The sequence below is a fragment of the Camelina sativa genome, chromosome 4 (genome assembly GCF_030686135.1).
Source record: "Camelina sativa cultivar CO46 ecotype springtype chromosome 4, ASM3068613v1".
NCBI lineage: Eukaryota > Viridiplantae > Streptophyta > Magnoliopsida > Brassicales > Brassicaceae > Camelina > Camelina sativa.
Window position 1 is genome coordinate 7,692,770 of NC_141883.1, and position 26,365 is coordinate 7,719,134.

The following is a 26,365-nucleotide window of genomic DNA, read 5'->3' on the forward strand; positions in this document are numbered from 1 at the left end:
GGCGTTGTGACAAGAGGTCCAACAGCCATAAGCACACTAAGACAAGGATGTGTCTGACCTTCGCCCTAGATAATTACAACATGCACCAGACGAAAGTATTGTGTTGCATGTTGAATGCTCGAAGAGACTCTTGGTTAGCTACCATGGCCGGAGCTTCTACACGACGGTGTAGTTTAAGAAGGAAAATTCTGGTTGCATGCCTTTGTGGTTGTAATGCGGTAATTGTGGGGGTGGAATTGCGAAAGGCAGCATGTCTGGGCCCTAATAAACTTGTTTAAAATTTATTTCTTTTTATTCAAGTTGATTTTTGTCGGATTGCTTGCATTTGGTTTTTTATGGCATTTTATCTTCTGCATGCTTCTTTGATTGATTGATGTGTGGTGCTTGATTGATTCTTTGTGATTTGGGGTTGGGGAGGGAATCTAATCTTCTACAGGGACCCCTGAGACTCACTAAGTAATCTTAGATTACTTATGATAATATTTTGTCTTGCAGGTAACTAGTAGAGGGGAGTTAAAGGGGGTGTTGGACGATAGGAGTTCGAAAAGTAGTTTTTTGTGCATTTGTGTAAAGAAAAAGTATGTTTTATGTACTAAGAAAAATGGGTAAATCTTTTTGGCGATAGGCCTAGCCATAAACTTTATAAATCTTTTTATTAAACTTTGTGAAATAGCATGGTTTTAGAACCTCGGTCAGATCGTTGGTGATTGATTCCAAAGTAGCGTTCCGGGGCTGTTCTGGGCGGGTTGGCCATAAAACGATTCGGGGACGTTACAACGGTGGTATCATAGCATGGTTATTATGCCTCGTATTACTCGGATTTTTCTAAAAATATTTTTCATTCATCTTATAATAAGTAAAGAACAATATGAAATGAATTGTAATATCACAATATTTAATATTTGGATGAAATATAAATACTAAAAGTTGGTTTTCTGTCATCGATCTCATCCAAATGGTGGTCAATGGTCATATATTACAAGTCTCTGTGGATTAGGACCAATATCGAAGTATTTATACACTTAGCATGCTTCACGCAGACACGAACCTCGTTTTCGGTCATTATAATAAGCAACAAGCCAACAACGTAATCTTTCCGTCTACATTTAAACAAATGCTATATTTATAGAAAATTTAAAAATAAGAGTGATGGTTCAAAATTGTAGAAATAAATGAGTCATTTCCTAGAATATCCATTTTATCGAGATCCCAAACTGGTTTCCGTAATATACATTGGGATTTCAATATATGTATGGTAATTGAAATTTCATAAAAACAATAAATGTTCTTCAACAATGAGTTCTCTGGCGACTGACCAATGTGAAATATGTGCCCGTCGGACCTTTTCCCAACAAGGAAGAGTGCGTTCCACATTCGGCAACTTCCCCTTTGTCTAAAACAATTATCATGTCACAGTTTTGAATCGTACTAAGCCTATGTGCAATCACAACACTTGTCCTTCCAACCATCAAATGCTCGAGTGCATCTTGTACCAAGCGCTCTGATTGGCTGTCCAAAGCGCTCGTAGCTTCATCAAGGAGCAACACAGATGGGTTCTTCAAAACCGCACGAGCGATCGCTATCCTCTGTTTTTGACCGCCAGACAATTGTACTCCTTTATCCCCGCAGTTTGTGTCATAACCCCTCGATAGTGATGTAATGAAATCATGAGCGTTCGCTGCCTTCGCCGCCTCAATAATCTCTGATTCATCAATCTTGTCAGATGCCTCTCCGTACATGATGTTCTCACGGATAGTCCCAGCGAACAACGTTGGCTCTTGGCTAACCAAAGCTATGTTTTGACGAAGTGATCTCAGATGATACGACCTTATATCACGGCCATCGATTTCCACAGTACCCTTTAACGGGTCATAGAACCGCTCGATCAAACTAATTATTGTGGACTTCCCTGACCCACTTGGACCCAAAACCGCTGTTGACTTTTCCTCGTTAATCTCAACAGAGAAGTTCTTGAATATAAACACATCAGGTCGTGTTGGGTACACGAAGTCCACATTTGCAAATCTGATTTGTCCTTTTATGTTTTGTGGGATAAATCCATCCGGGCTCTCCGGATCAATGTTAGTGCGGCGATCTAACACTGCAAACACTGAACCAACCGCATCCGAGCCCTTGGCTAGATCCGTTGTCATGGCTCCAGCGTCCGCAATAACTCGACCAGTACTCACAAAGAGTATAAACAACTCAAAGAAAGCTTTTGACATGATCTCTCCATCAGCAATTAGTCTACCACCGTACCAGTACCCCAAAACTGAAGTACATGTCATGAGGCCTTGAGAAGTTGCTAGCACAATCCCTGCTAACCATGATTGGCGAATGTTTTCTCTCTGTGGGGCTTCTTGAACCTTTTTGAGTAATTTTAGGATCCGTTCTTGTGACGAGAAAGCTGTGATGGTTCTGATGTTGGAGACGGCTTCGGCAGCTAGTTTGCTGCTCTCCTCTTGTGCTTTAATGGCTTTTTTGGATATGCTTTTGAGTACAATGCGTTGAGTGTAGAAACACGCAACAACCACAGGTTGTACCGCAATCATTACAATGGCTAATTTCCAAGCAATGACCAAACCAAGTGTGCAAGCTACGCTCACTGCTGATATAGTTTGTACTAACAATGATACGCGTTCACCGACAACAGATCTCACCTGACATAACAAAAAGTTATAAGATACCGTATAACCTTTCTAAATTAATACTTGATAAATTATGGATAAATCAATATATTTTCGGTTTAATTATTTATATATGGATAAATTGATAACTCAATAAAAATATGACTTACTAATTAATTTATCGAGGTTTTACTGTATTTGGTAAAATAAAAAACAAAATAAAAAAGTTGTCTCACAGAGTTTAAATTAGTAACACAGAAGAGTTTACCGGAAAAAAAAAATTAGTAAGACAGAAGACATACCACTTTTGCGTCTGTTGCTAGTCTAGAGCAAATTGCACCACTTGAGTTCTGGTCTTCATCAAACCAGCTTACTTCAAAGGTCAATAGCTTGGAGAGAATATTTTCTCGGATACGTTTCGTTAGATATTCACCCATGTAAGCAAAACTATAATGTTGAATGATACTGGTCAAAAAACACAATACAGCTAGGCCAACAAAAAGCAACACGTAGATCCTTGTTTTTTCCTTCATTTCATCATGACTCGTTAGAAAATACACTGACACCATTGATCCTGAAGCATATGCGTACACTGGTTGTAATGCCCCATATAAGACTGCACTTATGCAACCATACAATGTATGTTTCCACTCTGGTTTATTCATCGCCATCAATCTCCTAAAAGATGGCACATGCTTCTTCTTATCCTTCGGAATTGCACCAAGATCGTCCGTATCAACGCTTGAAGCCGTGAGCAAGTTAGACTGGCTTTGAATAGAAAACCTTGGACTATGCTTCACATCTTTACTTAAAATTGAGAATTGACTATCTCCCATACCTACGCTAATGTTATTATCTGATTCTTCATTTTTCATCATCTGTAAGCGCACTAGAGAAGTATATTGACCATCTAAGTTCTCCATGAGGTCTTCGTGTGATCCAGTTTCTACAATATGACCATTGTGGAATACACATATAACATCAACATTACGAATAGTAGAGAGACGGTGGGCAATAACAATAGTTGTACGACCAATAGAGGCATTGTCTAAGGCTTCTTGAACTACTCTTTCGGATTCTGAGTCTAATGCGCTTGTTGCCTCGTCTAGCAAGAGAATTGTTGGTGATTTGATTATCGCACGTGCAATTGCAATTCTCTGCTTCTGACCCCCTGACATTTGCACTCCTCTCTCCCCAACCTTTTTTGCGTAAAAATTAAACTATATATACATCTTGATCCAACTTAAAAAAAAAAAAAAAAACAAAAAAACAAAAAAAAAAAACACACATAATCACTATTTTCTTAATTTGGAATCTAACCTGAGTTTTGTAACCAAGAGGAAACTGAGAAATGAAATCATGAGCATTTGAGGACTTTGCGGCTTCCACTACTTCATCCATGGATGCATCCTCTTTACCAAATAATATATTTTCCTCTATTGATGTGGCAAAGAGTGTTGGCTCTTGGCTAACAAGACCCATTTGTGATCTCAACCACTTTACTTGCAATTTGTCAATGGACACACCATCAAAGAGAATCTCTCCTGCGGCCGGATCATAAAATCTTTGTAAAAGTGATATCACAGTTGATTTTCCTGATCCACTTCCACCCACCAGGGCAACAGTTTTCCCAGATGAAATCATTAAACATAAATCATTAAAGATTGGGGTCTCGAGTCTAGATGGGTACATGAACTTCACATTCTTAAACTGGACTTCTCCTTTAATTTTCTCAAGAATTTGACCTTCTAGGTTCTCTGAATCAATGTCAGGAACTCTGTTTATCACTTTGACAATCCTTTCCACCGCTACAACTGCCTCTGAGAATTCTTTGAGATTCGACAAGCCTCGACCAAGTGATCTACCCAAAATAAGATACCAAAGATCAAAACTACAATAAGATAAATCAAAAAGCCTTAGACATGAATACTTACGTGCCACCAGAGGTGATGCAAATGATGACTGCGAAGATAGTACCGCCTTTAGCGCCATGGTACATAACCATCTGACTTCCATACCAAGTCATGAACCCCCAAATTGCATAATTTATACCACTGCTCCCAATGGCGATTCCTTTAGCTAGTCCTTGTCTCAACCCTAGGTTCACTGAGCCTTGAAGTGCAGCTGAGAATTTTGCTACCATCTTTCTCTCACTACCAAATGCATAAACGGTTCGCACCAACGAGATAGCTTGCTCGGCAATAGAACCGGCGTCAGTGTACTCTTCGCGTATTTTTCTCGAGATGCTGATAAGGGCTCGTCCGCACATCAGTCCAGGGATCAAGAGGAGGATAAAGAACGGGAAGCATACGATTGTGAGTCTCCACAACATGATGAAACTCACGATGTAGCTTGCCACAAACGCTGATGCATTCATCAAAAAGTTTGGTAACTGTTTGTAATATATAAACAAATTTCACTTGTGAGACCTTTTCACTAAAAGAAGCAATAATAATTAGTACTTTAAGATATAGAGATATATAGGTTACAACCTTTTCACTAAGGACGTCTTGGATGAGAAGAGTGTCACTGGATACACTGGTGATAACGTCAGAAGTGCTTGTTACATTAAGATCAAAGTAACTCACATCTTGTCTTAACACTGCTCTTAAGTACTTCCCTCTCATTCTTGATGCTTGTCTCTCCCCTGTCCTTGTCCAGCAATATCCTTCTGTTTTGTTTGAATTTGGAAAACCATCCACAAATTAAAATTAATTACTTCGAAATGAACTAAATTTAATTTTCTTTGTTTACAGAAAGAAAAAAACACTATCTAAATGACTTACCAACGAAACATATCACCCAAGCTGCGCAAGCGACATAAAGCAATGCTACAGCTTTCTGTTAAACCCAACGTGTACCAACAAAAAAAAAGTCGAAGAACATTATGATAAAGAAAAAAAGTTATATAAAAAAAATAATAATAATAATATATTTACTTATATATTTTTTGCTCAAGTGATTTCATCTCAAAACCAATTAGCAATTAATGCAAAAAATAATCATATATTATATATTAGAATTAAGTATACACAATTCTCATAATTGCTAACATAAATATATGTTTATATGTAAACACATATCGTCATTTGTTCTTGCTAAGACCAAAAACAAACAAAATAGATTAAAGAGGAGAGAAAAACCTTTATGATGGCATGCATGAAGGTTTCATTTCCGGAGGAACCACCTATGTCATTCAGTAGCAGGCCGATGATGAAAAATATTGTAGGAGTGATGATGCCATCACCGATGGCTCCAAATAAACCTAGTCCCATCAGTATTAAATCCACACCGTCCGCGTGCATGAATATCGATCTTATGTTTCGAAAACACTTCATCTTTTTCCTCTCCTTTTGTTTCTTTTTTTCTGTTTCGGAAACGAAAATCCAAAACAACACCTTGACTTTAGGGAAACGACAGAACACAAAGTCCCCTTTCCTTTAGCAACAAGTGGCCCTATTAATGAGGAGCCATAACTTTGTGTTAAAATATATTAGTTTTTTGTCATTTTCTCGTTTGATGTAATTTGTTAATTCACGTCGTCCTCCTCGGTCGTTTTATATAACAACTTTGAGAGAGATCGTTGGCCTTTTAATATTGATGACATGTATTTGTTATTCCATTTAAAAAGGTTCAATCATTTTGTATATAATATACCCTATTTGGCTATTTAAGATATTCAATTTTCTTCACGTTAACTTTATTTTTACATTTTCATGTCAAAATTTGTGCTAGAAAACGTTTTGTATCAAAAAATTTCATCGCAGAGGAAACTACCGTGACTAGCTAAGAAAAAATAAACATTTGTTGCTAATCTAGGCACCGCTCTGGCCCCTGTTAGTAGTATATCAAGATTTTTGTAAATCTTCAGTGAATATATATAATATAACATTCATTGATAATCTAGGCATGGCTTAATTAGTATATATTAAGAACTTATTTTGTGAATTTTCAGTTAATGGTCATATAAGTTCTCTATACCATGAACATGGTCATTCTCTTTGTTAAGTTCTTCTCCCACCCAGCCAAATTAAGTCTACGTACGTACCAAACCGTAGCAAGCTATTGTGACTTTTTTCTTTAATATTTTTATCTCGGTTTCCATGAACGTTGAACCTTGAAAACTGAAGTTATGATTTCATTTATTTTTCAGCATTAGGAACTACAACGTTCAATTTTATGCGGTCAACATATCTCATATTTTAGACACAATGTTACGTTGTACACTAAGATATCTCATATTTTCGTGTTTCTCATCTCGTACTTGTGAATCCGAAAACATATTTTGATGGGGAAAGAAAAGACAAACTCAATTGAATGCGACTTGAATCTTATTTTTGGTCGACAATTCTATAGTATCTTATTCATCTTACACGTTTGTAGACTAGCCAACCAAAGGCCAATTTGACCATTTAAATATAGATATATATCAGTTCATCAATATTCAATGTATCATTGACTTTAGCTATCTTTATAAATCACTGACCATTAGAATTAGAATTATACATCATGTCACTATAGTACTTACATAATTAGACATTTTATGGCATTTAATAAAATTGTATTATCTTTAAATAGAAAATGTTTGATCTTTTGATCCATAATCTTCACTAGTCTGAAATTAATTAACTTCTGATAATACGAATTGGTAACGTGTAAAACAAATTTCTCATAACTAGTATATGATAATTTCGAGTTTTAAAGAATTTTTTCCAACTAATTATTTTTTCTTTTTCTTTATTAGAGCACACATAAAACCCAAATTCTTATAATATTTTTAATTATTGTAGATTAAAATAAGTTAAACGTAGATATTAAAAATAAAGACTCGAAAGATTCTAGACACCCACGCACATGCATGGAGTTGAGTTGGTCTTTGTTACGACTTACGACCTTCTGCTGCTACCAATTAAGGGATGTGAGAGATGTACGTAGGCTTCATAACTTTTAATATTTCACACTTGTTTTTTTTCTTTAAAAAATTGTAGGATAATAAATGGTTTTTTCCGCCAATTAATCCATCATTATAAAAGATGTTTGATGTAAACGACTCCTAATAATGACATTTACTTTTTAAAATAAAAATGACTACGATAAAAAGTTTACACAAACAACGATTCTATGACATGGGTCTTCTTATAACACTTGAATTCACCATAGTTAGTTTTGCATATACGACATTTGCGTGGTGGACATGTTCTCCTCACAACACACGACATTACCAAGAATGATTTCAAATGTGTAACATTATGAAACATTGAAACTTCGGATAAACATTGCTCCATTAACTTATAAACAGTGCTTCTTGGAAATCGAAGCACTAAGTTAAACATTGCATCCTGTCAAGTATTATAGAATGGAATAGTTTTATTGAGTTCTGTTTCATAGATCAAGACATATATATATACTAGTAGTTACCCCATGCGTAGCACGGGTTGAGTTTGCATTGGTTTTGGATTTTTAAGTTAGAGAGTAATTGTTTTTGTTTGTTATTTGTATTCGTGGTTTTCTATTGTTTTGTGTGTCTTCAGTTACCATTTTGTTCCTTTTTTTTTTTGTAGTCTACTACGGAGTTTGAGAGTTTGTGGGTTTGTAAACATTTACCATAATGTCATGTGTAAAAGATAACCAAGTATCGTATTTTATTGTGGTGTTGTTATATTGAATAAGAAAATGGAACAATTCATGATTCTTTATTGTATTACCAAAAGTAGTAAAGTTTAGAGTAATTCTCTTCTACAGTTAGGACAGGTTGTTTTGCGACGTAACCAACTTGTAATATATTTATGGTGGAATTTGTGATTGTAAAGGAGAGTGTTTGGCTCGTGAAATTATTTTTCTCCCCCTTTAGATTTTGGAGATATATTGAGCATTCCTTTTCTTCTTCTTATGTCACTTGTGTTTTGGTATATTCTAGATCTCTTATTGCCACTTCCACATCGAGCCTTCTTGTTGCATTTGGGTTGTTATCTTCGATTTCGAGCCTTCTTATTGCATTTGAGGAAATTCGAAGGCGTTGTTTATAAAACATACAAAGAAGCATGTTTGGCTCGTGGAATTATTGAATAATGTTTTTTATTTAATTTTTAATAAAATTCTTGCTTGTATGAGAATTCATTTGTTTCCTTTTCTATTTAATACAATAATATAATGTTTCGGCAGTCTTTTTTCCCAGTGATAATATTTTGCATCGTATATGAAAAGATGATTAGTCCAATAGTAGATGGACCTAAGTAAGAACTGTGTGTAAATTTTATGGGAGGGAGTCTTCTTTGGAAAAGCTAAATCCGGTAAATATACATTGTGTAAATGCAGGGAATACTAATCAAATACATTTACTAATACCATCCTTTTCTTGCAGTTATATACACCATCGACTTTCAAAAGTGTGGCCTACCACACGCACATATCCTGGTTTGGTTAGAAAAAACCAACGGCCACAGACATAGATAAAATCATCTCAGCCGAGATCCCAGATGAAACACAAGACACATAAGGTTTTATGATGGTGGAGCAGTTTATGATGCATGGCCCATGTGGAAAAGAAAATCCTAATTTAGCATACACAAAGAATGGAGTGTGCACTAAAGAATTCCCAAGATCATTCTCACAAGAAACAACGTTTGGAGATAATGGTTTTGTGACCTACCGCCGCAGGCAAGAGGAATCCAAGAAAATAACAAAAGAGAAATCAATATTGGATAATCGTAATATTTAAATTTGTAGTAGTTCGACACGTTTTGTCTGTTTTTTTTTTTTTTTTTTTTTTGTAAAACACAATTTTTATTGCAATTAATATATTAAAGTGTATTCATATGATGAAAGATGTTTAAAAAAATAAATTCAAACATCATGGGAGTAACATTTTAAAGAATTAATATGCAATAAATTGTGTTAATGATTACTATTAAAGAAAAATAAAATATCATATTGTTTTATATCTTGAAATTATTTTAGAATAAACTGATTTGATATTTTTGCACAAAAACTGAGAAACAAATGTTATAATTTTTTTGTCAACAAATAATTATTATAATATTATAATATTTTTATAGCTTGAAATTAGTAAAGAATTTAATAACCATCACATTATATTTTTCCAAAATTATGATATTAATATTTAAATCTTTAAGTATCGGAAATTTTATTTTTTTCCAAAATAATAATATTAATATTCAATTCTTTCTTATTTGAAAAATTATAATGTTATGGTAATTATATAAAATATTGGTAAATAATACCTATGTGAAATTATAATGTTATGGTAATTATATAAAATATTAAAAAATGATATCAATGTATAATTATTAAAAGGACATTGCATAAATGGTAATATATTTTTTTTGTTAAATTATAATGTTATGGTAATTATATCAAATATTGATAAATGATATCAATATATAACTACTAAAAGAATATTGCAGAAATGTTAATATATTTTTAGTCAAGATATATCATTTAAATTTAGTGAATATGAAAAATAATGTATGTAATTTTAACGTTAACACCAGTTGGAAAAAACATAAATGATATAGTTCTAACCAATGTTCAGATCTAAACATATAATTCCAAAAAAGTTCAGATCATCTTTAAATTAACGTGAGATTTGTGGTTGCAAAGACTCAGATTTTTTTTTGTCCATTAAACGTTAATTATGTTTAATAATCAAAATTGTTTATATTAATTTTTTTTTTTAATATTTTCTGTATAGATATATTTTAATTTTGACATGTTAATACATATATTTGTTACACTTTGGTCTTCACAGTTAGAGATTTACCCAATTTGATGGCGAACCAGATAAAAGACCCAATTTGATGGCAAACAAACGATGAAATCCAATTTGATTTTGCAATTAATATGACTCCAATGGGATGTCAGAGATGTTAACGGATAACATTGCGGAAGATCTTGCAGCGAAGGACAGAAACCAGTGGCGTATATAGCGGGACGAAATCACAAAGGTTCGATGGAAAAAGGAACGTCGGAGGTGTGAACGTAGGAGGTGGGAAGATGAGTACAAAAACACAAAGGCTACTGGAACGATGGTGATGAAGCTAGAAGATGACAAAAGGTGGGATCGACATCGTTACTGCCTTTTGGTTTTAGGGGTGACAATATATTTTGGTAGGCCTATATTTTAACTAAGTTGTGTAAGCCCAATATAAGTACGTAAAAGAAAACAATAAAAGTTTTTAAAATGGGGTGAGAAAACAGCCGGGTATAAACAGCCAGGTGTTATGTTCTTAGAAGAAGTTGAGAAAAACCTTCTCTTATTATATAAGATATAGTGATTAGTTTTGACATATTGCTAACACGATATAATGTAAACTTTCCTAATCACAGAATGTAAACTTTTCGAAACACATAAGAAAATAGCTTGCACAATAAGCAAAATCAAGATCTACACTATTCTTCGAGTTGGGCTTCACTTTGTTAACGGATTTTTTGGTCCATATTACTTGGTCCGCAAGATACACATCTTGTTTCCCTAATACTTTCCCGCACGACAAAGGTGTGCCGTGAAACGAAACTATGCAAACACAAAGCTGAACACCTATGTCGTTGGACATCATGTCGAGGACGGACAAATCATGTCAACAAAAAACTCAGGGTATAAACTTCAATCTTGAGAAAAATGGTGGAACTTCAGCTCGTATTCGATTTTGGTAAAAGGGAATAATAACATCATGTGGACGCAATCCCTGCAGCTCCACAAACAATTTTCCTTATCTTGGTCAGTCCAAAAATCGGACTAACAATAACCTATACATGAGCGTTCCAATAAACTCTCAGTTCTCCTAATGGTTAAACCATAGCTAAACTCCCTAATAAAAGAAACTAAAAGAAAAAATAAGACATATTCATATATTCAATAAAAATAAACAACTATTTGTGAAAAACCCAAACCCTTAAAACATAAAAATCCTCAAAGATCTGCCATCAATTCTGGTGTTTAACCAAACCATCAACTAAAAATAAAACCAAAACGTTAATTTATAATAATAAAGAAATAATTATGAAACAATCATGTGGACGTCAAAGCACATCTTGCTTCAAGTCATCATCCGGATCATCAACGTCATCATCGTCTCCTTTCATGAATATTAAGATCGCAAAGTTATCAGAGCGGAATTTAGAAAACATTTAGATCCACAGGATCGCCTGCTCTGATACCCAGATCCGGCCCAAAACGCATTCCTAAAACACATTTGTATCGGGCCTCAATTCTTTTTTTTCGTAATACAATTAGGCCCAAAAGAAATAAAATTATTGTAAATATATGCTCCATTTTTCTGAAAGTTTAAGATTTGATCTTAATTTTTAAATTTTATCAATTTGTTATTGTAAAACTAGGCTCCTTTTAAATGAAGTTTTAAGATTTGATTTTAAGTTTTACATATTATATATAAAACTCATTAAAAAATTATTGTGTATTAGGCCTCGTATTATGTTGGGCTAGCACTGCTGATACCATGTCAAGTATTATAGAATAGAATAGTTTTATTGAGTTATGTTTCATAGATCAAGACGTAATTAGCTTTTACATATTACTAACACGACATTAATGCAAACTTTCCTAAACACATAAAAAATAACTTTTACAAGAAACAATATCAAAATCTATATTATTATTCGGGTTGGGTTTCACTACATTAACAGAATTTACGGTCCATATTACTTGGTGCGCAAAATACACATCTTGCTTCCCTAATACATACATTAACCTATAAAACGCTTTAAAACTTTTTCTCCAATAAGTCAAAAAAGTTCACAATAATAATGGTTTAAACTGTGGATACAAAATTTATCACCACAAATGGGGAATCCATTAATTATTTATAGAAATTATGCTAAACTCTACAAAAGAGATCAGCTTATTTGGAAGATTTAGGCTACGAATGGTAGCTGATATGCTCAAATTTACCATAGAGATACTCTCTCAAATTAAGAGATCACTGTAATACTTAGGGATCGAATTCCACAAGGACTCAAGATCAAAAACAATGGATTATAGAGTTTTATGATTACGCTAAACAAGATAATTTGAATTAAAATAAACAATGCAAAATATTTAATAAAAGTGTTGTGAAATCAGAAAATCAAAAGGTTAAGCCTAGAGAATTTCTCAGGAAATTATAAAATATTAAATCAGTAAATTAATTAAGGTTCGAGCAATTATAATCAGATCTAGAACTCTAAACACAATTTGAAAAATAAATCAGTTCTCACTACAAATATTATCTAATTTTAAAACCAGAAAATCCAAATATCTTTGTAAAATTCTAGGTTAAAAATCAGCTTTAAATTCAGGTTTAGATAAGTTCACAAAATTACTAAATCAAATCTCTTTGTAAAAAGTAATTTTGCTCATCAATGGTTTTAATCAGGAAAACAATTATATTCTCATATCAATGATTTCCCTATGATAATAATTCTAGGTGATCAATAAAGAATTATTGTGAAGAACAACCAAGAATGAAGATCATAAAAGATTAAGAACCCTAAAAATTAAAGATCTAATAAACCATAAAAAACCTATGAAAAACCCTAAATCTAACAAGCAAACTACTCAGACATGTTTAATGAAGAACAAATCATAATTCTGAATAACATGCAATAGATTATTGAATAGTAAAAGAGGAAGTTCAGAAATCTTCTCTCTACAAAGAATTCAGATCCGTCTCTCCCAAAGGCTCTCAATAATCTCTCTCTCAAAAACTGCTAGAATATAACTTAAGGGTTTCTAAAACCTAAAAATACTATTTATATGTCCAAAAACATGTCAGGGACTTGTGTTGCAAATATGGAAAACTTTGGCTGAATTTGTGAAACTTCCAAAACTTGATTCTCTCGTTGGCTAAACACGGTGTCGATCGATGCTAAGGCAGTGTCGATCGATGCTAAGGCAGTATCGATCGATGCTAAGGCAGTGTCGATCGACACTCCCTCTCTGTTCTGACTCCAAGTTCGTTTCTTCGGTATTAATGCTCCAAAATGATCCAAATTGCTCCACTTTGCTCCATCCATGCTAAAATCCTAGAAAATCGGTAAAGACTCAAAAACATCCTAGAAAAAAAATCAAAAGACTCTAAAAGACTCCTTATATCATGGTTAAAAAACACAAAAACCATAATATATCAACTCCCCCAGACTTAGCATTTGCTTGCCCTGAAGTAAAACATAAGCTTAGACCTGTGAAAGAGGTTTGAAAACTGGGAACTCACTCAATTGCATGATGATTCTTATTCACACTCTTCATTTACCTGACTCAAGAACTTACTTCTTATACTTAACCATGATAAGCATCAACATTCCTTACTCAAATCCCACAATCCTTTGGAATCTCTGAAATCTCCATTGTCATCTCATTACATAAATTAAAGCAAGTACAGGTGAGTTCTTACCTTGGTGTATTGATCAGTGGCATATGGACTCTCTTCAAGCCAAGACATTCTTCATACATCTCCTTTCCTCTACCTTTTCTCACTTTAAGGAGTTGATTTCTCCCAAAAAATTTCCTTTTTTTTTTTTTTTTTTCAAAAAAACAAAGTTGTAAGCGAATACCGGGGTCATCGGTAATTTACCTACCCCTTGCTTCCAAGCTTTGTGTGATCATCTGACTCAAGAGTAGAATAATGAGGTCACAGGTAATTTACCTACCTCTCTAAACTGATCAAAATCATCTCATCTTTTTTTTTTTTTTTTTGATCTTTCTCTTTTTTTTAAGCACTGAAGGGAAGAGAGAGGGGAGACATACTTTGAAAAATTTGCACTGTCTTGTATGGCCCAAAGAAGAAGTCTAGTCCACTGATTTCCAACCCCAAAGTAAGAGATTAAGTCCAGTTAAAATCCTGATAAAAGTTGAGACAACGTTAGTTTAACCAGATATCCTTTGAATAAGGGCTTTCGGGATTGTTGATACAGCTCATAGTCTTTCTAAGCTTCAGTTCTGAGATCAAGCATAAACAAATAATCATTAGAGTGTTAGCCAAATAAGAAAAATCATTAATCAAGATCATAATTCCCAAAGACAAAAAGAAAATTTTTGAAAAATTTGACTGAAACTTTATGGTTTTGACTGACACACAACTGAAACTCAAAAACAAAAACGTAGTTAGTAGACAACCTCCCCCAGACTTAAACAACACTGTCCCCAGTGTTATCAAGTAAGAGGAAAGCTAAAAGAAACAAAAATGTATGGAAATTGTAATGAAAAAATGAACTGATTCTCGGGTTACCCAGCGGTGTCGACCAACACCATCTCAGTGTCGATCGACACTCATCATGAATGGTGGCTTTTTTGGCCGTAACTCCTTGTTAGTTGCAGTTAGTTGTGTTGTTGAGTTGTCGGATCAATCCTTGGATGATTATTCTGTTAAGAAACACTCAAACACAAGTTAAAAGCAACATGATAGATAGATAGTTCATAATGTCTAACAAATTTCAAACAAAAACTGACTCAATGCAAAAAGAAAAATGACTCAAAAGGAAAAGAAAAATCTAGAAGTGGGTTGCCTCCCACTAAGCACTTGTTTTCAGTCATTAGCTTGACTGTGTTGAAGCTCAGGCATCGGATGGATCAGAACGTGGCAATGAATGCTGCCGAGAGGAATGTCTCATCATCCAAGGTGGTGTATAAGCTTTAGGTGCATGAGTTCTGCCAAGGATGTGAGGAACAGGACCAGGGAGGGATTTAGGGATGGGTTTGCTTCTCTTATGTCCTGCAAAATCATCAACAGAAGAAACAAGCGCTCTACGATAATCTCGTGGCTTGGTTAACTACAAAACAGCTTTTGTATCTTTGAAGGTCTTATTGATGATAGGAGGGGGTTTGGGTGAAAAAGATGCATACCTTGGCCTTACTTGAGGACTTTGGAGTATGGAGTGTTGAGTTGTCTGTTTACGAACAGGTTTATGACTTGGAGCATCAGTTTTGGACAAGTTTGGTCTCGGATGTGGAGGGGTGTCGATCGATGCTGATAGGGTGTCGGTCGACACTGAGCCTGGTGCTCGTGTATTTGCTTCTTTGCAGCTTATCTCAGCAATCTTCTCAACAGAAAATGTCTGTCTATCAATAGTAGGAGCTCTCCTCAGCTTATGCATCTCAAAGTTCATATTTAAACCATCCACATTTAGTGTTATGTGTCTCTTTTGCACATATATGATGGCACCAGCTGTAGCCAAGAAAGATCTTCCTAAGATGAGAGGGTCTTTAGGCTCTTTATCATACTTCAGCACCACAAAGTCAGTGGGAATCATGAAGTTTCCAACCTTAATTGGAATATCCTCTAAGAAACCTTCAGGAATTCTCTGAGATCTATCAGCTAAGATAAGAGATAATCTAGTTGGCTTGAATTCTGTCATCCCAAGTTTCACAACAACCGAATGTGGTATCAAGTTGATACTAGAACCGAGATCACAGAGTGAGTGAGCAAACCGTTCTACAGAGATAGTGCAATCAAGTACAAAGCTTCCAGGGTCTGGTAACTTCTCAGCAGTCCTACACTGAATCATTGCACTTTCTTAGAGACAACCACCTCTTGCTTCTTCTCTTTCTTTTTCTATGAGGGCTGGTTCAAAAGAATTGCACTAACATCCTTTGTAAGTAGTGCTCCTTCCTCAGGGCTCAAACCATTTGATACCATTCTTTTCACATACCGCTTAAGTGGTGGTGAAAGCTTTACTGCATCAATCAAAGGCATCTCAATCATCACCTTGTCCATCATTGCCTTGCATCTAGCATCTTCAATATCCTGCTTCGACCTTCTTGGCTTAGGAAAAGGGATCTTAGGCTTGTACATCCTCTCAACAGCTGGAACCTGAGATTTTGCAGTTTTGGGTTCTGTCTGAGATGAGTGTCGACCGACACCCATGTGGTGTCAATCGACACCATCATCTGGAGCCGACAGATTTGTCGATTTCTCTTCCGTTTCTGCAGAAACAATCTCACCATCATCTCCATCCCTTACTACTATGGCATTGCAAGTATGCTTAGGGTTTGTCTCAGTTCTTCCAGGGAGAAAACCCTCTTGCCTTTTAACAGATCCAGCATTTTGTGCCACTTGACTCTCCAGCTTTTTAACATGAACATTATGTGCATCAATCCTCCCAGTAAGCTCTGTGTTGACATTGTCGATTTTTCCATTGAATGTCACTGTCATATTCTCATGTCCCTGAAGAAGCTGCTCAAGCATGGCCTCCATTCTACTCTCCGAAGGAGTTTGCGGAGGTGGAGACTAATAGGAAGAGTTTCCATAGGTTCTAGTATAACCATTGTTCTGTTGCTGCTTCTGGTAATCCGATTTTTCCTACTGTAAGGCTTGTTGCTTTGATGATTACCGAATCTCTGACCCTGATTCCCATATACAAAGTTGACATATGCTTCTTCATTCCCAGTCTCAGGTTGTGGCTCAAATGTCTCAACTTTAGCAGCAAAGTGAACTGATTTCTTACCAACCAGGAGATTGTGAACTGAATCAAGCTTAGCATTAACAGAAGCTAGCTGGTTTGAATCAAATCCTCCATGCAATCTCTTCCTTTCAGTATCTGCTCTCTTAGTGCTATTGTTGGAAGCCAAATTCTTATTCAAAGCTTCAGCATCTTCTGGAAATCTTGTCTTGAAGTTTCCATGGCTTGCAGCATCCAAAGCTAGCTGATATTCCCAGTTAATTCCTCTGAAAAATATACACAATAGTTGCACCCTTGAAAAACCATGGTGTGGGCAATCCCTCTGATAAGCTTTAAATCTCACCCAAGCTGCTTTGAAGGCTTCATCTGGTCTCTGCTTGAAAGAGGACAGCTTGACTCTCAACTCATCTGACATTGCATCATCATAGAAGTAGTTGAGGAAAGCCACCTTGATGTCATGCCAATTTGTCAATGATCCAACTGGTAACTGCTTCAACCACTGAGATGCCTCTCCTGCAAGTGAGTAAGGAAAGAGTTTGCAGTAGATGTAATCCTCAGTAACTCCATTAGCCTTGATACTGGTCACCAGGTCCTCAAAATGCTCAATGTGGTCCAAAGGCTTCTCATTGGGCAGGTTAGAGAAAGGTCTCTGCCCAACTAGTTGAAAGTAAGCAGGTTTCAACTCAAAATCATTCCTCTGGAATGGAGGAGGAACAATAGCAGACCGGTTCTCATACACAAGATCAGCCCGGTTGTAGTCAGCAATGGTCCTGATCATGTCTTGTTTGTTCTCCTGTCTTCGAACCAGATTATTAACGTGATTTGCAGCTCCACGTCCGTCTATAGGAAGGGGGTGTCGATCGATACCCTGTTGGTGTCGATCGACACCATCGACAACAGCAGCTTGCTCGTCGCCAACAACAACTTCAGCAATAACATTCCCTTCTACATCAACCTTTTGGCCCTGCTCGTTGCGCAAGTGGCCCTCTTGATCCCTCAAAGCACCATCCTCATCACGCATCAGAATGACTGTGTTAACCATCTTCAAGGATTTGGCTGCTTTTCGGTTTTCACGCTCTAGCTTTCCCAATCTTGGTTTGTAAGCTTCACAGTAGGACCAGTCTTGTTGCTCCTTGTGTGAGGCTTATTAGGCATGTACCTGAAACACCAAAGAGAAGAAAAACAAAAACGTGTAAGTAGAAAATAAAAACAAAAATTTAGACGAAATTAAAATCTCAAATCTAATGGTAGATCAAAGAGTCCCCGACAACGGTGCCAAAATTTGGTTGTTAACGCAGAAAACTGCGTATGCAGAAGAAACGGTCCGAGACATACCAGAAAGGACAGTACGGACCGAGAGAAGACCAAGAGATGGCCGATGGTACCATGTACCATGTACCATGTACCGTACCGGACGTACGCGGAACGACCGGACGCACCAGACGAACGCCGAGTGGACAAGGACGTGTCCTGGACGGGAAGCAAGAGTGGGAAGGAGCCCACTAAGGAGGGAGAATTAAATATTAAAAGTGGAGTTAATGGAGTCTCTACTAAGTGATTATTTAATCACAAAATTAATCTAAGTAGGATTTTCCACCAAGGATTAATTTAAATCAAGGGGAAGTAAGTGGGAGACAAGAGAAGATTCTCTTGGACAAGTGTTGTGCTCACTTAACAAGTGTACACACATGAAATAATTGGTGACTTTGGTGTTGGACACACCTTAAGCATGCATTGGGCCATGTCACCATCTTTTTCTCTATATAAAGATCACCTCTCTCTCTCATTTCGAAAATTGCATAAGGGAGAAGGAGAGAAAGAGAGAAAGGAAAGGAAGAGAGAAAGAAGAGAGAAAAAGAGAAAAGTGTTGCCGCAAGGGAGAGAATTTCGATTTCGCTCAAAGGCTACTAAGAGAGAAAAAAGAGAGACGCTGGTTGTGGACCAAGGAAAGAGCTGAGGAAGAAGAGCTGTGAAGAGTTGCTGTTGGACGCAAGAAGAGGGAGTTGTCTGATCCGCGGTGCAGTGAAGTCCATCCATCATCTGTTGCCCCCAAGGTGAGTTCTGCGGTAATTGTGTGCGGTGCTGCATGGATCTTTAGATCCTTGCGGTCACCATTTGCGTGATGCATTTAGACTAGATTCATGTTAGAATCAGTTTAATTTGATGCATGCGAAATATGGTAGGATTCATGCTAGATTCATGTTTAAATGCACATAGAATTTGAGCTAGGAATCACCATGAGAAAATGAACTTGGGTGCATGTTAAGTAATTGGAATACTTAAAATTTGGATAAAAAGATTGCACGCATGGTTAAATTGTGAAGATTTTACTTGCAATATTTCTTGCATAAAATCGGTTGCATGCATGAAGTAAATTGGTAAAATTTACTTGCAATTTTTATTGCATAATTTGGTTGAGCTTAGTTGCATGCTTAATTGGACATAAAGGATTTAAACGGTTAAATCAAACTGGCTTGCATGCGTAAAAGAACTTGTTGCATTAATTTGCTTAAGTTGGATAAATCGGTTGCATGCATGTAGAATGATCATAAGTTGCTTGACTTATCATCCTAGTTGCTTGTTGATTGTTGCATGTTTTCTTGCTTGAATTTCTTGCTTATGTTGCTTGATTGATTGGTTTATTTTAGCAAAATCTCTTGAATTTGTTTCTCGAGTCCTAGCTAGAATATAGTGTCGATCTTCTGTTCCAAATACGGTTCTGTCTCGCGAGAGTTCCCGATGACCACTCGCGCAGGACAATGTCACGGCTAGCTAGCTACTAGCATGACCGTTACATGAAGATGTAACCTTTGGGGGCTCATGCTGGTTACCTTTGTGGTTTCAGCATGGGAAGTTTTGTGGAATGGAACAGATTATCGAGGGCTCATAGGTGAAGGAGTCTAGGGTATTTCAAGTGTCCCTTGTTTTATTCTAGTTTGTCCTTGCGAGTCGTGTAAGAGTTAAGAGTCTATTGTGTCCAAGTGAGCATGCCTATGAGCAGTCCTTGTACCTCTAGTCAACTTTCTCTGTGTCTAGCGAGTACAGTTCGTCCGAGTAGAGTCGTGTCGTTCTAACTTCTCTCGCTTGTTTATAATTGTTGCTTCCGCTTTGTTTCTGTTGCGTTGCTTTGATTACTTGCTTGTTTATTTGCTTGCTGGGGTAGTCGGGTTGGGAAGTAGAATCCTGTTTAGGAGAAAGGGGTTCCCAGGCTCACTGAGTAATCTTAGATTACTCATGATATTATTTTGTTTTGCAGGAAGCCTAAGTGAGTCTAGAGCTGGAGCAAACATTAGGGTACCGGATAGGGTTTTCTTGTGTTCTTTGTAAAACCCTATATTTTCATAAGCGAATTATGACAAGTTATCCGACTATCTTTATATATTGCTTTAGTGATTTATTTCCAACGTAATAAACTATTGAAGTAATATATTCGGTTTTCGGGAAAAGCATGACAAATTGCAAATGGTACTCGGCCTTGTCCGGGTCAACACAACTCACCAGGCCGCAAGGGTTGCAAAGCCTAAGTAGTCTCGGTTGCGGGTGGAATTGTGCTAGGGAGGACCGGTCGGGAAGTTTGCAGCTTCCGTCCCTCGACTGGATCACCTTGGTACAGTTCCCATAGTGGCGTTCCGTGGCTGTCTAATGGCCTGTGTGGTCATAGAACGGTTCGGGGGCGTTACAGCTACTCTCTCAAATTAAGAGATCACTGTAATACTTAGGGGTTGAATTCCACAAGGACTCAAGATCAAACACAATGAATTATAGAGTTTTATGATTACGTTAAACAAGATAATTTGAATTAAAATAAAAATTGCAAATTATAAATAAAAGTGTTATGAAATCAGAAAATCAAAAGGTTAAGCCTAGGGAATTTCTCAGGAAATTATAAAATATTAAATCAGTAAATTAATTAAGGTTCAAACAATTAAAATCAGATCTAGAACTCTAAACATAATTTGTAAGATAAATCAGTTCTCACTGCAAATATTGTCTAAATTTAAAACCAGAAAATCCAAATCTCTTTGTAAAATTTTAGGTTAAAAATCAGCTTTAAATTCAGGTTTAGATAAGTTCACAAAATTACTAAATTAAATCTCTTTGTAAAAAGTAATTTTGCTCATCAATGGTTTTAATCAGGAAAACAATTATATTTTCATATCAATTTATTTCCCTATGATAACAATTCTAGGTGATCAATCAAGAATTATTGTGAAGAACAACCAAGGATGAAGATCATAAAAGATTAAGAACCCTAAAAATTAAAGATCTAATAAACCATAAAAACCCTATGAAAAACCTTAAACCTAACAAGCAAACTACTCAGACATGTTTAACGAAGAATAAATCATAATTCTGAATAACATGCAATAGATTATTGAATAGTAAAAGAGGGAGTTCAGAAATCTTCTCTCTACAAAGAATTCAGATTCATCTCTCCCAAAGCCTCTCAATAATCTCTCTCTCAAAAACTGCTAGAATATAACTTAAGAGTTTCTGAAACCTAAAAGTATTATTTATATGTCCAAAAACACGTCACGGACTTGTGTTGCAAATATGGAAAATTTTGGCTGAATTTGTGAAACTTCCAAAACTTGATTCTCTCGTTGGCTAAACACGGTGTCGATCGATGCTAAGGCAGTGTCGATCGATGCTAAGGCAGTGTCGATCGACACTCCCTCTCTGTTCTGACTCCAAGTTTGTTTCTTCGGTATTAATGCTCCAAAATGATCCAAATTGCTCCACTTTGCTCTATCCATGCTAAAATCCTAGAAAACCTGTAAAGACTCAAAAACATCCTAAAAAATACCACAAAAACCATAATAGCCCTGTTCGGAAGGTTAGTCGCTGTGACAGCGACTGTTCTTCATAAAATTACTTTCAGATCTTCTTTATCTCTTCTTCATCTCCTCTAGTTTCTGTCGCAGCGATCAAAATTTTTAAAATTTGGAATCGCCAGTTAAAGCAGTAACAAAACCCAAAGCCTTTGCTTGAAACAGCGACAATCACTCATTTTTTTCATTTTACAGATCGGCAAAACCAAATCAAATTGCCATTGACACAAAATTCAGATCTGTACTTTTCTTGTTTTTTCTTCTCTGTACGACACAACCCAAATTAAAAAAACAAAAGAAAATTTAAAACTCAGCGTTTTAGAAACAGTCGCCGTAAAGAGTCGCGCGACACTGAAACGAATAGGGCTAATATATCAGTAGCCACTTTAAAAGAAAAAAAAATCGGGTGAAAACTAGAGTCATCAGTTTAAAGCGAAAAGTTGATTATTCAAGTATTTCATCTATGAGAGGAATAATGAAAAGAAAAGAAAAGAACAAAAAAAAGTGTTCCTCCACTCTAATGGAAAAGAACAAAATAAAAACTATTCATTTCTATTTTTTTTATCTATCCATTTTTCGTCCCATTCATTTTTTTGTCAATATATATATAGTCAATATAAAAAAGTTTAAACGTGTTTATTCAATAAAATATCAGATTTCATTTTCTTATATGATTTAATCTTAAAAGAAACTACATTAAATCAAACTATTAAAAAAGATTAACTAATTAAATCAACCTGTTAACAAAAAAAAAAAATCAACCTATTAATTTGAACTAAATTGGTGTTGGTAATATTACCTTCATTTTTTTTTTGGGTCACATTTGTGATTTGTCTCATGGACTTAGTGTATTGTGACAGCTGTTGGTATCAACAAATCAATAACTGGTTCGATTGCAGCCGTTGTCCACCAAGCTTGGCCTAGCAGGAAGGTTCAGAATTGATTGTGAAGTCAATGGAACTCCGGATAATTCAAGAATCTTGGAGAACTGTCCAAAGATTGAAGGTGCACGTCGCAATGGGGATCTTGTAATCGATATGAGCCAAATGTCTTATAAATTCAGATGAGGTACTATGAAGAAGGGAACCCACATTTTTACTCTATATATGACTAGCTCAATGTAAGTAAGTGTATTCACTTTCTTCTTTAACTAAACATTTTGTACAACTTTTACTGATCATAAGCGATATCAATAAAAGTATTACGTTTTTCATGTCAAGAGATCCTTGTGCATTACGACGAAGAGCTCATCTTCCCTTCTTATAATTAACTTGACTGATGGGTTCATGCGATCGGCCCATACGTACGAGAATGCCTAATCCATCCTAGCTATAAGAGTTTTAGGTGTTTTGTGTTTATTTGGATTTAGATATAGTCATTATCTTTCGGTGTATATTTTCGGATATTATTCTTTATTCTAGATAGATACAAATCTCTTATTATGTTTTTCTATATATAAGTTGATGTAAACCAAAGGGAGGATAGAAAAAAAAATAGTTAAAGTCTTGTGTTCTTGTAAACTCTGATTGGGACCTTAACATTGACACTCAAAATTCGGAAGTGTGAATCTCGATGACATTTGAACTTTCGCTCTACTGGTTTATGTCATTGTTGGACTTACATATAACATATAAGAAGATTTAGTTTTTCAAATTTTGGTTCTTTTGTAGAGGTTTTGAATAGTCTTTGTGTCTTATGACATTACATTCCGAAAAGAAAAAAAAAAAGATCTTTTGCGCTATTTAGCTCAAATCCCACAAAAGAAGTAAAGCCAAATAGCGAACAAAACCGAACGAATGTTAAAAAGAAAAAAATATTGTAGAGAAACTTTTAAACCGAACAAGTGACTTCCCGACCTAAAAACCTAATGTCAGAGTCATTTGATCTCATATTCTGCTCGGGATCTCTGACTCTGCCTCTTCGCGCATCAAGCACCAAATGTTGTCGAAACGTCGTGATGAACGCTTCTACTCTCTCGTTCAATTCCTCATTGGATAACCTCCCTGGCTCGAATTCATCTTCCTCTCCATTAAGGTCTACTTCTTTCTTGTGAAACAAACAATCTGTCACAGTTTCCTTCATTTCAGGACAAACCCTTTTCGTCTCCTCCACTAAAACACACTTCTTTATCACTTCTCTTGGCTCAACAACTAAGAAATCTTGGTCAGAACAAGCTGGTTCCTCCACAATCCTTGTCTTTTTCTTCTTAAGCTTATCCTTCTTCCCTCGCATCATTCTCAATCTACAACCTCCTCGACGACTCTTGATCAATTCATGAGTCTCAACGGAGCTAGGACGAGTCGAGGTGAAGTAAACCGCTAAGAGGACAACGTTGAGTAGAAGAAAGACCAAAGAACGCCATTGCTCGATCAAATACGATACAGAAGAGAAATGCTTAAGACAAGCCATGGAGAGAACAACAACTGCTGTCAACAACGAAGTATACATGTTGTCTTCCTCCTCCTTCTTCTTCTCAACTCTAATGTCTCTCTTCATCTCCATTGTTATATCTCTCTGTCTTTTGCTCTGTTTCTTTTTCTTCTTCCTCCGAAACGATTCTTATACGAAACTTTCAAGATTCCCTAAGCAAAGATTTTGGTGGGTCCGATTGTGGAAGACCAAATGGCGAACAGAAAGAACAAAATGAAAATGAAAAGACAGGTAGAAGGAGAAGAAGAAGAAGAGGTGGAGGAGACAAAGAACAGGCATGCCCTTCAAATCTGCTCTTATTCCAGACATATTATTATTACTTTCTTCTCAGGCTTTTCTGATTTTCCTCTGTTTCTTATGTTTTCTTTCTGCTTTTCTTGTTTCCCTTTTTTTTTTTTTTAAATCTCGGGGACCATTTTTCCTTAAACCAATCATTTTCATCTTCCACTATATACTAATTTACTTTGCAATATGTTTTTTTTTCAATCTGAACTTTTAAGATTAAAAAAACAAAATTCTAATTTTAATGTTTTAAGTAGCTTTTTGAATATATATTATGCAGGTTCAGTTCATCATTTCAAAATTTCCTGAATGCTTTTTATATTTTGCTTAGAATTAATATGAATAATTATTTTCACCACATTTTTAATACATTAAACTAGATTTTAACCCGCAGTACACCGTGTGCATATAATTTTTATTATTATTTATATTTTATATTGTATTTGTTTGTTAAATATTGGATGTTTTGTAAATAGAGAAATAACTAAATTTCTCATCCGTTTCTGCAGCTAAATGTTTATATTAATTTTTTAACCTTAATACACTTCATGACCATTTGTTTGTTTTGTTTAGTGTTTGAGATCCTATTTTAATTTTTAATTGTTATAACCAAAAAAATAAGATATCTAAATACATAATAAGTAATTTATACGCTGTGATTAAGTCACATTTTTTATAATGATTTAGTTATTTTACACAATATTAGTTAAATCAACTTTATTTTATATGTCAAATATTCTAATATTTGTAGTGTTGACAAAAAAATAAAATGAGGATTTAACCCGTATTAGCACAAAATTAAAAATATTTTATTAATTCCAACATGTCCTCTTTATAACCCATCTACTATATAACCATATTATATAGTATTTTATACTTTTTAAATTTTACATATTCGTAATATTTTTAAATTTTATTAAGTTATATATATTAATTATAATATTTAAATAAATGTGAATCGAAGTTCTTTTTACATTAAGAACCAAAGCTCACAGGTTTTGGAAAACAAATTGGGAATAAATTGTTATTTTCTTTGTTTGCAAAGAATTAGAAGATAAAATATCTTCAAAACACAATAGAATATGTAGTTAAATATATCATAGTTTCTGTTTCCATGCTGATTGCTGTAATTTTTTTTAGTTTGAATGGAATGTAAAATATTTAGAAAACAAAATCTGACGTAATGCTATTTTTGGAAATTATTTAGGGATTAACTTTGTAAATAAGTAAAAATAAAAATGTAGAACCCAAAATGTACTTCAAAAATGTATATATAGATATCTCAACATTTTTGAACTGTTGATTGGATAGATTGCCTCGGACTACATTAAATCATGGACAAAGACTGTTGAGAAATACACATACGCAAAAAAAATTCGTAAATAAAGCTTACTCAGTGAAGTGACCTTAGTGCAGTGGTCAATGGTAAGTCCTTAATGCACAAGACACCATCACACCATGGATCGAGTCCCGCTCCCTACGAATGTAAGGATTAGGCTAATGGGTCAGCCTGTTGTGGCTCAATGGTTGACAAAAAAAAAAAAGTATCATTTTGACATTTTTTAATTACAAAAAAAGTGTCATTTTATTTTTTTCAATTCATTTTTATTAAATTAAATCTTTCTTATCCCTATTATTTGATTTTATGAGGTAAAAAGAGAAAATTTTAGTGCATTTTTTTGTCATTATTGAATCGACAAAATCCGATTTATAATCAATCTCTACTACGTAGGGGTAACGTGACTTAGTGTATTTTTAGTATATTTATAAAAGGTAAAATAG

General features: G+C 35.1%; 2 protein-coding genes across 2 annotated transcripts; both read right to left on the reverse strand.

Annotated features, from left to right (window-relative positions):
- Positions 1-1,101: 1,101 nt before the first annotated feature.
- Positions 1,102-6,155, reverse strand: LOC104780074 (ABC transporter B family member 22-like). Its single transcript, XM_010504531.3, has 7 exons — positions 5,771-6,155; positions 5,414-5,468; positions 5,120-5,298; positions 4,562-5,019; positions 3,948-4,488; positions 2,930-3,826; positions 1,102-2,660 (listed from the first exon to the last, which is right to left on the reverse strand). The coding sequence occupies exons 1-7, from the start codon at positions 5,963-5,965 to the stop codon at positions 1,290-1,292; spliced, it is 3,696 nt and encodes a 1,231-aa protein (XP_010502833.2). The 5' UTR covers positions 5,966-6,155; the 3' UTR covers positions 1,102-1,289.
- A 17,360-nt stretch (positions 6,156-23,515) lies between these two features.
- On the reverse strand, positions 23,516-24,630 carry LOC104780076 (uncharacterized). Its single transcript, XM_010504533.3, has one exon. The coding sequence runs from the start codon at positions 24,371-24,373 to the stop codon at positions 23,702-23,704; it is 672 nt and encodes a 223-aa protein (XP_010502835.1). The 5' UTR covers positions 24,374-24,630; the 3' UTR covers positions 23,516-23,701.
- Positions 24,631-26,365: the final 1,735 nt, after the last annotated feature.

Coding starts and splice junctions, on each gene's coding strand:
- LOC104780074 (XM_010504531.3), bottom strand. CDS start 5,965: ATGAAGTGTTTTCGAAACATAAGATCGATATTCATGCACGCGGACGGT. Junction 5,299..5,413: donor TTGGGTGATATGTTTCGTTG/GTAAGTCATTTA, acceptor CAAACAAAACAG/AAGGATATTGCTGGACAAGG. Junction 3,827..3,947: donor CTCTTGGTTACAAAACTCAG/GTTAGATTCCAA, acceptor TACGCAAAAAAG/GTTGGGGAGAGAGGAGTGCA.
- LOC104780076 (XM_010504533.3), bottom strand. CDS start 24,373: ATGGAGATGAAGAGAGACATTAGAGTTGAGAAGAAGAAGGAGGAGGAA.